Raw genomic sequence first — 13913 nt, forward strand, 5'->3', positions numbered from 1 at the left:
GGGTTTGGCCGGTAGGGATATCCTTGTCTCAGTATGTAAAATGTAATAAAATGTATGCACTCTACTGTAAGTCGCTCTGGATAAGAGCGTCTGCTAAATGACTAAAATGTAAAAAAATGTAGTAAAGACTTTATAACAAGCTATAATGAGCTAATAAATAGTTTATAACAAGCTATAATGAGTTAATAGTTTATAACAAGCTATAATGAGTTAATAGTTTATAACAAGTTATAAAGTGATTATAACTTGTTGATAAAACATAGAAACGGAGAGATGGTTCTACCTCTTTTAGTCGTCCAGAGGTAAAGGAAGGTGAGAGGACACTGCGGATCCGTCTCCATGTATCGTCCTCGGCAAAGGACAACGCATCAAACAGCTCACCATTCAGAAACATGAAGTTCTACAACATGGAGGACAGTTATATCAAATATATGATTTAATAATGTTCATTAATAATTAATATTGATCATTCTATTTACATAATATTCACACTACCTTGAAATGAATTTCATAAATAATGTATTAATAAAATCAGCAATAATTTTTGGGGTTATTATTATTCAGATTGTGTGTGTGTGTGTGTGTGTGTGTGTGTGTGTGTGTGTGTGTGTGTGTGTGTGTGTGTGTGTGTGTGTGTGTGTGTGTGTGTGTGTGTGTGTGAGTGTGTGTGTGTGTGTGTGTGTGTGTGTGCGTGCGTGCATGTGTGCGTGTGTGTGTGTGTGTGTGTCTCTCACTCTGCGGTTGGTGAAGATGTTGTAACACTCTTTAATCAGGACGGTCTTGATCAGGCTTTGGTCCATGATGCACAGAACAGGCTGTCTCCCATCATAGATCCTTCACAGAGGAGAAATACACATGGCTTTAACCACTATATTTACACCTACATGATACACAGAACAGGCTGCCTCTCATCGTACATCCTTCACAGAGGAGAGACACAGCTGGCTTTAACCACTATATATACACCTACATGATGACACAGATCCTCCCATCATATATCCTTCACAATGGCATTTTGTTGAGTTACAGCCTCATTCTAAAATTGATTTAATAAATGAAAAACGCTCATAAATCTACATACAATACCCAATAACGAGAAGCGAAAACAGAAATACCTTAAAACCTGTTTGGGCTACAAGGGGCAGTATTGAGTAGCCAGATAAAAGGTGCCCATTTCAAACGGCCTCGTACTCAATTCTTGCTCGTACAATATGCATATTATTATTACTATTGGATAGAAAACACTCTCTAGTTTCTAAAACCGTTTGAATTATTTCTCTGAGTGAAACAGAACTCATTCTGCAGCACACTTCCTGAAATCGAGGCTCTGAAATCGAGGCTCTGTTCTTCTTCCTGCCTATAAATGGTTACGAGACCTATTAGTATACATGCACGTCATACACCTTTCCCTGGGTGTAAAGAGGCTGTGAGAGAAGAAATTAGGTGATTATCTTGGTCTGAGATGGAACACATCATCTTGGAATGACGTGTCCCCCATTTTCGGTACTCTGAAGAGCGTGAGGTGGACAGTGGGATTGCCTTTTGTTTAGCTGCCGTTATAGGCGACTACTATCTCCGGCTTTGATTTTATTTGATACATGTCACCATATCATCGTAAAGTATGTTTTTTCAATATAGTTTCATCAGATTATTGAACATTTTTCGGGAGTTTTGCCGTGTTCCGTTCTCTTCCGTTTGTTGACATGGAGAGCGTCGTGCCACCTGGCTAGTGTGCTTGCTAATTGAAGAGGGAAAGTTGCCGTTCTAAATCCAAACAACGATTGTTCTGGACAAAGGACACCTTGTCCAACATTCTGATGGAAGATCAGCAAAAGTAAGAAACATTTTATGATGCTATTTCATATATCTGTCGTAGTCATTGGCGCCCAAGTGTTTCTGGCTATTGTGGTAAGCTAATATAACGCTACATTTTTTTCCCGCTGTAAAACACTTAATAAATCGGAAATATTGGCTGGAATCACAAGATGCCTGTCTTTCATTTGCTGTACACTATGTATTTTTCAGAAATGTTTTATGATGAGTAATTAGGTATTTGACGTTGGTGCCTGTAATTATTATGGCTGCTTTCGGTGCAATTTCTGATTGTAGCTGCAATGTAAACTATGATTTATACCTGAAATATGCAAATTTTTCTAACAAAACATATGCTATACAATAAATATGTTATCAGACTGTCATCTGATGAAGTTGTTTCTTGGTTAGTGGCTATTTATATCTTTATTTGGTCGAATTTGTGATAGCTACTGATGGAGTAAAAAACTGGTGGAGTAAAAAAAGTGGTGTCTTTTGCTAACGTGGTTAGCTAATAGATTTACATATTGTGTCTTCCCTGTAAAACATTTTAAAAATCTGACATTTTGGCTGGATTCACAAGATGTGTACATTTCATATGCTGTATTGGACTTGTTAATGTGTGAAAGTTAAATATAAAAAAAAAATATCTTTTGAATTTCGCGCCCTGCACTTGAAGTGGCTGTTGTCATAAGTGTACCGACGCCGGGCTGCAGCCATAAGAAGTTAATGACATAAGTTTTCTGACCCTTTGCTATGAGGCTCCAAATTGAGCTCATGTGCATCCTGTTTCCATCATGCTTGAGATGTTTCTACAACTTGATTGGAGTCCACCTGTGGTAAATTCCATTGATTGGACATGATTTGGAAAAGCACACACCAGTCTATATAATGTCCACAGTTGACAGTGCATGTCAGAGCAAAAACCAAGCTATGAGGTCGAAAGAATTGGCCGTAGAGCTCCGAGACAGGATTGTGTTGAGCCACAGATCTGGGGAATATTTCTGCAGCATTGAAGGTCCCCAAAAACACAGTGGCCTCCATCATTATTTAATCAATGAACCACCAAGACTCTTCCTAGAGCTGGCCACCCGGCCAAACTGAGTAATTGGGGGAGAAGGGCCTTGGTCAAGGAGATGACCAAGAATCAGGCCTTTATGGTAGAGTGGCCAGACAGAAGCCACTCCTCAGTAAAAGGCACTACAGCCCACTTGGAGTTTGTCAAAAGGTACCTAAAGACTCTCAGACGATGAGAAAGAAGATTCTCTGGTCCTATGAAACCAAGATTAAACTCTTTGGCATGAATGAAAAGTGTCACGTCTGGAGGAAACCTGGCATCATCCCTACGGTGAAGCATGGTGGTGGCAGCATCATGATGTGGGGATGTTTTTCAGCGCCAGGGACTGGCAGACTAGTCAGGATTGAGGGAAGATTGAATGAAGAAAGTATAGAGAGATCCTTGATGAAAACCTGCTCAAGAGCTCTCAGGACCTCAGACTGGGGTGAAGGTTCACCTTCCAACAGGACAACAACCCTACGCACATAGACAAGACAACGCAGGAGTGGCTTTGGGACAAGTCTCTGAATGTCATTGAGTGGCCCAGCCAGAGACCGGATCTGCAGAGAAGAATTGGAGAAACTCTCCAAATATAGGTTTACCAAGCTTGTAGCATCATACCCAAGAAGACACGAGGCTGTAATTGTTGCCAAAAGTGCTTCAACAAAGTACAGAGTAAAGTGACTGAATAATTATGTAAATATAATATTTCAGTTTTACATTTTATTATATATTTGCAAAAACATCTACAAATCAGTTTTTGTTTTGTCAATATGGGGTGTTGTGTGTGTAGATTGATGAGGGAAAAAACAATTACATCAATTTTAGAATAAGGCTGTAATGTAACAACATGTGGAAAAGTGAAGTGGTCTGAGTACACCTACAATCCTACATGGTACACAGAACAGCCTCCATCCCATCATAGATCCTTCACAGAGGAGAAACACATTTAACCAGCTCATATAAAACTACATAGAAAACATTATTCTGGTTGTTGTTGACATTATTAATACCATTCCTCATGGTCACATGACAGCTCGAGCAGGTGATGAATTGTAAGGGAAAAGCATAGTACAGTTGTGAGTCATCCTAGTACGGTATAGATAACATAACTCACCCCCAGATTCTCCCATACTTCTGAAAGCACTCTGTGTCAAAGTTAGTGAAACCCTGCACACAAAGAGACAGAGAGAGAGGTAGAGAGAGAGAGGTAGAGAGAGAGAGAGAGAGAGAGAGAGGTAGAGAGAGAGAGGTAGAGAGAGAGAGGTAGAGAGAGAGAGAGGTAGAGAGAGAGAGGTAGAGAGAGAGGGGTAGAGAGAGAGAGAGGTAGAGAGAGAGAGAGAGAGGTAGAGAGAGAGAGGTAGAGAGAGAGAGAGATAGAGAGAGAGAGAGGGGTAGAGAGAGAGAGGTAGAGAGAGAGAGAGAGAGAGAGAGGTAGAGAGAAACAGAGAGAGAGGTAGAGAGAGAGAGGGAGAGAGAGAGAGAGAGGTAGAGAGAGAGAGGTAGAGAGAGAGAGAGAGAGAGAGAGAGAGAGAGAGAGAGGTAGAGAGGTAGAGAGAGAGAGAGAGAGAGAGAGAGAGAGAGAGAGAGAGAGAGAGAGAGAGAGAGAGAGAGAGAGAGAGAGAGAGTAAATAAACAGATGATTCATGCCTTAGAAGATCATGTAGGTGTGTCCTACAGCTGAACAGAGAACACACCTGAAACAGGTGAGGGTTGAGGAGGGTTTGTTATTTTCTATGGTCCCCAGGGTCAAGAACACAACTTCTAGACTGATCATGTCTCATATGATATTTTATTTATCCATTGTTTAAACAACCGTCTAGTCCTCATTTTCCTTCTCAATGTATTATTTTACATGGGGAAAATAACACTATTGTTTAAAATATGAGATGTTTATTCTGAACGGGTACTAACCTTTCTATACTCCATCATTGTGCCAAAGTAAGGTAGGGGTTTGGGACCAGGGACACCCATCTTAGTGAACACACCATAGGGCCAGTACCCATACCTGTACACACACACACACACACACACACACACACACACACACACACACACTCACACTCACACTCACACTCACACACACAGAGACAGAGACAGAAACTAGTAAAATGTTCAAGAGAAGTCAAATTAAGTATAGCATCCCTGTATATAACCATGTTATTCTGTATATAACCATGTTATTCTGTATTTAACCATGAAATTCTGTTTACAACCATGTTATTATGTATATAACTATGTTATTCTGTTTATAGGCATGTTATTCTGTATATAACCATGTTAATCTGTATACATCCATGTTATTCTGTATATACCCATGTTATTCTGTATATAACCATGTTAATCTGTATACATCCATGTTATTCTGTATATACCCATGTTATTCTGTATATAACCATGAAATTCTGTTTACAACCATGTTATTATGTATATAACTATGTTATTCTGTATATAGGCATGTTATTCTGTATATAACCATGTTAATCTGTATATAGCCATGTTATTCTGTTTATGACCATGTTATTATTTATATAACCATGTTAATCTGTATATAGCCATGTTAATCTGTATACATCCATGTTATTCTGTATACAACCATGTTATTCTGTATATAACCATTAAATTCTGTTTACAACCATGTTATTCTGTATATGACCATGTTATTATTTATATAACCATGTTATTCTGTTTAAAGCCATGTTAATCTGTATATGACCATGTTATTCTGTAGATAGCCATGTTATTCTGTATATAGCCATGTTATTCTGTATATGACCATGTTATTATTTATATAACCATGTTATTCTGTATATAACCATGTTAATCTGTATATAACCATGTTATTATTTATATAACCATGTTCATCTGTATATAACCATGTTATTCTGTATATAACCATGTTAATCTGTATATAGCCATGTTAATCTGTATATAGCCATGTTATTCTGTATATGACCATGTTATTATTTATTTAACCATGTTAATCTGTATATAACCATGTTATTCTGTATATGACCATGTGATTAGTTATATAACCATGTTAATCTGTATATAACCATGTTAATCTGTATATAGCCATGTTAATCTGTATATAGCCATGTTATTCTGTATATGACCATGTTATTATTTATATAACCATGTTATTATTTATATAACCATGATATTCTGTATATAGCCATGTTAATCTGTATATAGCCATGTTATTCTGTATATGACCATGTTATTATTTATATAACCATGTTATTATTTATATAACCATGATATTCTGTATATAGCCATGTTAATCTGTATATAACCATGTTATTTGTGTCACACTCTGATCTGTTTCACCTGTCCTTGTTGTTTTCTCCTCCCCCTCCAGATGTCGCTTGTTTTCCCCAGTGTATTTATCCCTGTGTTTCCTATCTCTCTGGGCCAGTGTATTTATCCCTGTGTTTCCTATCTCTCTGGGCCAGTGTATTTATCCCTGTGTTTCCTATCTCTCTGGGCCAGTGTATTTATCCCTCTGTTTCCTATCTCTCTGGGCCAGTGTATTTATCCCTGTGTTTCCTATCTCTCTGGGCCAGTGTATTTATCCCTGTGTTTCCTATCTCTCTGGGCCAGTGTATTTATCCCTGTGTTTCCTGTCTCTCTGTGCCAGTTTGTCTTGTATGTCCAAGTCAACCAGCGGTTTTTCCCATTCTCCTGCTTTTGCTATTTCTCCTTTTTCTAGTCCTCCAGGTTTTGACCCTTGCTGTTGCCCTTACCTCGCCTGTTTCTGGACTCTGCACCATTCTGTCTGCCTTGACCTCGAGGCTGTCTGCCACTCTATATCTCCTGGACTCTGTACCATTCTGCCTTGACCTCGAGGCTGTCTACCACTCTATACCTCCTGGACTCTGTACCATTCTGCCTTGACCTCGAGGCTGTCTACCACTCTGTACCTCCTGGACTCTGTACCATTCTGCCTTGACCTCGAGGCTGTCTACCACTCTATACCTCCTGGACTCTGTACCATTCTGCCTTGACCTCGAGGCTGTCTACCACTCTATACCTCCTGGACTCTGTACCATTCTGCCTTGACCTCGAGGCTGTCTGCCACTCTATACCTCCTGGACTCTGTACCATTCTGCCTGCCTTGACCTCGAGGCTGTCTACCACTCTATACCTCCTGGACTCTGTACCATTCTGCCTGCCTTGACCTCGAGGCTGTCTACCACTCTATACCTCCTGGACTCTGTACCATTCTGCCTGCCTTGACCTCGAGGCTGTCTACCACTCTATACCTCCTGGACTCTGTACCATTCTGCCTTGACGTCGAGGCTGTCTGCCACTCTATACCTCCTGGACTCTGTACCATTCTGCCTGCCTTGACCTCGAGGCTGTCTACCACTCTATACCTCCTGGACTCTGTACCATTCTGCCTGCCTTGACCTCGAGGCTGTCTACCACTCTATACCTCCTGGACTCTGTACCATTCTGCCTGCCTTGACCTCGAGGCTGTCTGCCACTCTATACCTCCTGGACTCTGTACCATTCTGCCTGCCTTGACCTCGAGGCTGTCTGCCACTCTATACCTCCTGGACTCTGTACCATTCTGCCTGCCTTGACCTCGAGGCTGTCTGCCACTCTATACCTCCTGGACTCTGTACCATTCTGCCTTGACCTCGAGGCTGTCTGCCACTCTATACCTCCTGGACTCTGTACCATTCTGCCTTGACCTCGAGGCTGTCTGCCACTCTATACCTCCTGGACTCTGTACCATTCTGCCTGCCTTGACCTCAAGGCTGTCTGCCACTCTATACCTCCTGGACTCTGTACCATTCTGCCTTGACCTCGAGGCTGTCTACCACTCTATACCTCCTGGACTCTGTACCATTCTGCCTTGACCTCGAGGCTGTCTACCACTCTATACCTCCTGGACTCTGATTTGGTTTTGACCTTTTGCCTGTCCACGACCATTCTCTTGCCTACTCCTTTTTGAATTATTTAACATCTAAGACTCCAACCATCTGCCTCCTGTGTCCCCATCTGGGTCTCTAATTGATTTATGATACATTGTTGGAAAAGGAACCTTAAGTAAACATTTCACTGTTAGTCTACACCGGTTAATATTGACCATTTTCCAGAACATCTGTGGCCATGATACATTTCAGGATAATCCGCAAGATGAGTGCACTCTTTATGTGGGTTTGGGTCATTAGACACCATTAGACATGCACCTGTGTGGGGAGTGGACATGGCTGTTTATTTTTGTTTCACTTGTATGGTCTAATATATACTGTTGCTATGGTTACACCTCTTGTGATTTCACCAGAACATGGGTGTTCCGTTCAGAGGAGCCAGCAGGATGACATGTCTGGTTATTTCTATGGACTGTTGCTATGGTCCTACATGCATGCACCTGTCTTAGTCGAGAACATGTCTGGTTATTTCTATGGGCTGTTGCTATGGTCCTACATGCACCTGTCTTAGTCGACAACATCTCTGGTTATTTCTATGGGCTGTTGCTATGGTCCTACATGCACCTGTCTTAGTCGAGAATATGTCTGGTTATTTACTATGGACTGTTGCTATGGTCCTACATGCATGCACCTGTCTTAGTCGAGAACATGTCTGGTTATTTCTATGGACTGTTGCTATGGTCCTACATGCACCTGTCTTAGTCGAGAACATGTCTGGTTATTTCTATGGACTGTTGCTATGGTCCTACATGCACCTGTCTTAGTTGAGAACATGTCTGGTTATTTCTATGGGCTGTTGCTATGGTCCTACATGCATGCACCTGTCTTAGTCGAGAGCATCTCTGGTTATTTCTATGGACTGTTGCTATGGTCCTACATGCACCTGTCTTAGTTGAGAACATGTCTGGTTATTTCTATGGACTGTTGCTATGGTCCTACATGCACCTGTCTTAGTCGAGAACATGTCTCGTTATTTCTATGGACTGTTGCTATGGTCTTACATGCACCTGTCTTAGTCGAGAACATGTCTGGTTATTTCTATGGACTGTTGCTATGGTCTTACATGCACCTGTCTTAGTCGAGAACATGTCTGGTTATTTCTATGGACTGTTGCTATGGTCTTACATGCACCTGTCGTAGTCGAGAACATGTCTGGTTATTTCTGAACTATTGCTGTGGCTCTGAAGTTTCCCTAAACTTAGTGCAAGGCAATAAGATAACGGTGGTTAAATGCCAGAGAGGATGAGTCATTTAGAGGAGTTACTATGGGGGTGATGTAAGGAGGACAGCTGTAGAAGAAGTGTTTGCCAAGACTGGAAAAGTAGTAGTTTTCATGAAACAGCTTTTATTATGGCGTACTAAAAGTAGATTTGAACTCACAGGCTCCGGTATTTGTGAAATATTATTGACTGGATATTTCCACGACATAAACTACGATGCATGTGACAAATAACATTTGATTTGATTTGAAGACCTTACACCAGAATGAGGGTGATGAGGAGTGCCAGGAGGGTCCACGTCTCAGCGGAGAAGTATGGCAGAAAACTCATCATCTTTTCCTCCGGTTCGCCTCCCCGCTGCTTCTGAAAACAAAGGCTCCGTTTTCTCTCAGGCTCGTTCGAGTTCAGTTCTCCGATGGTCTGACAGGTTTTGAGTTGTTTTTTTCTGTCCGGTTCTAGTCTGGTTCTTCTGTGCACGCGACAGATCTCGACTACCGATCGTTCGTTGCTCTTCTCCGTACTCTGTTTGAGACCGTGCAGGTTGCAAGGGATTATTGTATCCCGTCGGAAAAACACCTGTGTGATGCTAGCTAGAATAAGGATGAGCCACAAAGGAATTTGCAGTTCGCCTTCAAAATAAGGGTCCAATATTGAAACTGATGCAAACAGACATAAATAGTGGATATCATACCATATTTGGATTAGATCATGCTGAACAGGGTTGGAATGTTGTTATATGAATTAAACAAAATACAATACGTAGTTAATTTGACACACAAAACATAGTTGAAGTCGCACTGTGGCTGTATTAGAATTGCATTGGGACAGACTTCTATTGCACTGTACAGCGTCACCTCTGGATCTTGGGTCCATGAAATGTGAAGAGTTTACACAAATATTAGCATCGGAGCTCTTATTGCAGGACATTGACTCTAGGAAATCACTTCACATTTCCATAAGTAAGGCTGTACATTTAAATATGAATGTTCAATAGGCACTATAGGCTGCATTGTGATTTCCCACAGTTAAAGTCCTGCAATAAGAACTGCGATGCTAATATTTGTGTAAACTCATTATAATTGTAATCTGTGGGAGTCAATGAGTAGGCTGGTACCCCATGTCACGAACCCAAGACCCATAAGGCTGGTACCCCCTGTCACGAACCCAAGATCCAAATGTTTCAGTTCTGAAAACTATACATCCACAGGGCAATTTTAACATATTTTATTTGGTGTCAAATTAACTAATTATTTGTCTTTTGTTGAATATATTATAAATATTTAGCAACAATCTTCAATCCCTCCAGGATTTTTATATATATAAGATAACATATATATTATATATTTATATATATAACATAACATAACATATAAATTATATATTTATATATATAACATATTCCATATATATATTTAGCAACAATCTTCAATCCCTCCAGGATTTTTGCTTGATTCCACAATATATATCCGTTTGCATCAGTTTCAATGGGTATCTTTTATTTTGAAAACCGAACTGCCGATTCTACTGTTGTTGCTCAGGCAAATGTTGTTCACAACACACAATAAGGAGATAGGAGGGAGACTGTGTGAGAGGTGAAAGCGAAGCAGGGAGGGATGGTGAATGATTGGCAGAGAGAACAGGGGCATATTCATTACGGAAACCGAGAACTAAATGGAAGAACACAGAGCAAAATGAGAGTTTCTATTGGGATAAATTCAGGTATGTCCCTCCACGTTTCGTTCTGTTTGCTTCCGTTTCAAGGCAAACTATTTCCAAAATAGTTTTATGTGAAAACACACTGTTATTCTAATAAATCGTTTTATTTAGTTTAGTAGAAGCTCATGTCTTAAGGATCCTAAATAATGCCATAGATTACATTAAAATATATTAAACTAGACAGGCAAGCAAAGGATGACGTAAGATGTGAACCTGGTATTCCAACTGATTATAAGCTGCAATATTATCTTCTGATTCAAAATGTTTTATGTTTTTCTTTCCTGTAAAGGTACTAAACAGACTCTGCCCTTGGAAGGGAGGAGGCTGATACTCGGTTCCAGGAACCGGATGACATGTGGCATTGGTTCTGGGTCAGAACACCCAGAGGTGGTAGGGTAGAGTAGGGTACTCCAGGGTGGGGTAGAGAACTCTAGGTGGTAGGGTGTTCCAGGGTAGCGAACTCCAGGGTGGGTACGGTACTCTAGGGTAGGGTAGGGTACTGTAGGTTAGGGTAGGGTTCTCTAGGGTAGAGTAGAGTACTCCAGGGTGGGGTTCTGTAGGGTAGAGTAGGGTACTCCAGGGTGGGGTAGAGAACTCAAGGGTAGGGAACTCCAGGGTAGGGTAGGGTACTAGGGTAGAGTAGAGTACTGTAGGATAGGTTAGGGTGCTGTAGGGTAGAGTAGGGTGCTCCAGGGTAGAACAGCGTGCTCCAGGGTAGGTTACTCTAGGGTAGGGTAGAATACTCCAGGGTAGGGTGCTCTATGGTAGGGTAGGGTCCTCCAGGGTAGGGTGCTGTAGGGTAGGGTAGGGTGCTCTAGGGTAAGGTAGGGTCCTCCAGGGTAGGGTACTCTAGCGTAGGGTACTCTAGGGTAGGGTAGGGTACTCCAGGGTAGGGTTGGGTGAAGTAGAATATGGTAGAGTGCTCTAGGGTAGGGTAGGGTGCTCTAGGGTAGGGTAGGGTGCTCTAGGGTAGGGTAGGGTGCTCTAGGGTAGGGTAGGGTGCTCTAGGGTAGGGTAGGGTGCTCTAGGGTAGGGTGCTCCTGCATTTGGTCACGTTGTTTAACTCTTCAGAGAGGTGGTGGTGGTGTTGCTAGGGATGTTGTTATGGGGCTCCAGCCTCAGTTTGATTGGTCGTTTGGGCATCATCATACCATGGATATCCATCTCCAATGGGATCTATAGAGAATAACTTAACATAACCCTGGTTGTCCATATCCACAGTGTGTGTGTGTGTGTGTGTGTGTGTGTGTGTGTGTGTGTGTGTGTGTGTGTGTGTGTGTGTGTGTGCAGTGTGTGTACAGTGTGTGTGTGCAGTGTGCAGTGTGTGTGTGTGTGTGTGTGTGTGTGTGTGTGTGTGTGTGTGTGTGTGTGTGTGTGTGTGTGTGTGTGTGTGTGTTGCGTTTGGGTGATCTTTGGACTTCCTATCAGGTCAGGTAGAATCTCATCTGATAAGTCCTGTTACATAACCCTCCCGAGCCCAGATCTAGGACCAGATTCCCCTGACCCAGTCCTAACATGAACCGTTAGATACTAACCTAACCACTGATCTAGGACCAGATTCCCCTGCCCCAGTCCTAACCTGAACCATTAGATACTAACCTAACCACTGATCTAGGACCAGATACCCCTGCCCCAGTCCTAACCTGAACCGTTAGATACTAACCTAACCACTGATCTAGGACCAGATTCCCCTGTCCCAGTCCTAACATGAACCGTTAGATACTAACCTAACCACTGATCTAGGACCAGATTCCCCTGCCCCAGTCCTAACCTGAACCGTTAGATACTAACCTAACCACTGATCTAGGACCAGATTCCCCTGTCCCAGTCCTAACATGAACCGTTAGATACTAACCTAACCACTGATCTAGGACCAGATTCCCCTGTCCCAGTCCTAACCTGAACCATTAGATACTAACCTAACCACTGATCTAGGACCAGATTCCCCTGCCCCAGTCCTAACATGAACCATTAGATACTAACCTAACCACTGATCTAGGACCAGATTCCCCTGCCCCAGTCCTAACCTGAACCATTAGATACTAACCTAACCACTGATCTAGGACCAGATTCCCCTGTCCCAGTCCTAACCTGAACCATTAGATACTAACCTAACCACTGATCTAGGACCAGATTCCCCTGTCCCAGTCCTAACCTGAACCATTAGATACTAACCTAACCACTGATCTAGGACCAGATTCCCCTGCCCCAGTCCTAACCTGAACCGTTAGATACTAACCTAACCACTGATCTAGGACCAGATTCCTCTGCCCCAGTCCTAACATGAACCATTAAATACTAACCTAACCACTGATCTAGGACCAGATTCCCCTGTCCCAGTCCTAACCTGAACCATTAGATACTAACCTAACCACTGATCTAGGACCAGATTCCCCTGCCCCAGTCCTAACCTGAACCATTAGATACTAACCTAACCACTGATCTAGGACCAGATTCCCCTGCCCCAGTCCTAACCTGAACCATTAGATACTAACATAACCACTGATCTAGGACCAGATTCCCCTGCCCCAGTCCTAACCTGAACCATTAGATACTAACCTAACCACTGATCTAGGACCAGATTCCCCTGCCCCAGTCCTAACCTGAACCGTTAGATACTAACCTAACCACTGATCTAGGACCAGATTCCCCTGCCCCAGTCCTAACCTGAACCATTAGATACTAACCTAACCACTGATCTAGGACCAGATTCCCCTGCCCCAGTCCTAACCTGAACCATTAGATACTAACCTAACCACTGATCTAGGACCAGATTCCCCTGCCCCAGTCCTAACCTGAACCATTAGATACTAACCTAACCACTGATCTAGGACCAGATTCCCCTGCCCCAGTCCTAACCTGAACCGTTAGATACTAACCTAACCACTGATCTAGGACCAGATTCCCCTGCCCCAGTCCTAACCTGAACCATTAGATACTAACCTAACCACTGATCTAGGACCAGATTCCCCTGCCCCAGTCCTAACCTGAACCATTAGATACTAACCTAACCACTGATCTAGGACCAGATTCCCCTGTCCCAGTCCTAACCTGAACCATTAGATACTAACCTAACCACTGATCTAGGACCAGATTCCCCTGCCCCAGTCCTAACCTGAACCATTAGATACTAACCTAACCACTGATCTAGGACCAGATTCCCCT

The 13913-nt window shown here is 42.4% G+C and overlaps 1 protein-coding gene across 4 annotated transcripts in view; it reads right to left on the reverse strand.

Annotated features, from left to right (window-relative positions):
* Positions 1 to 13913, reverse strand: part of LOC120042128 (cytochrome P450 3A27-like) — a 61672-nt gene that overhangs the window by 24618 nt on the left and 23141 nt on the right. For 2 of the 4 annotated variants that reach the window (XM_038986985.1, XM_038986988.1), the window contains exons 13-17: positions 9292 to 9608; positions 4784 to 4877; positions 3987 to 4039; positions 735 to 834; positions 284 to 400 (exon numbers count right to left, since the gene is read on the reverse strand). In XM_038986985.1, coding sequence (XP_038842913.1) covers positions 284 to 400; positions 735 to 834; positions 3987 to 4039; positions 4784 to 4877; positions 9292 to 9608 — 681 coding nt within the window. The remainder of the gene's footprint in view (positions 1 to 283; positions 401 to 734; positions 835 to 3986; positions 4040 to 4783; positions 4878 to 9291; positions 9609 to 13913) is intronic. The other 2 variants (XM_038986986.1, XM_038986987.1) reach the window with 2 other exon arrangements.

This window comes from Salvelinus namaycush, unplaced genomic scaffold (assembly GCF_016432855.1).
Source record: "Salvelinus namaycush isolate Seneca unplaced genomic scaffold, SaNama_1.0 Scaffold62, whole genome shotgun sequence".
Classification (NCBI taxonomy): domain Eukaryota; kingdom Metazoa; phylum Chordata; class Actinopteri; order Salmoniformes; family Salmonidae; genus Salvelinus; species Salvelinus namaycush.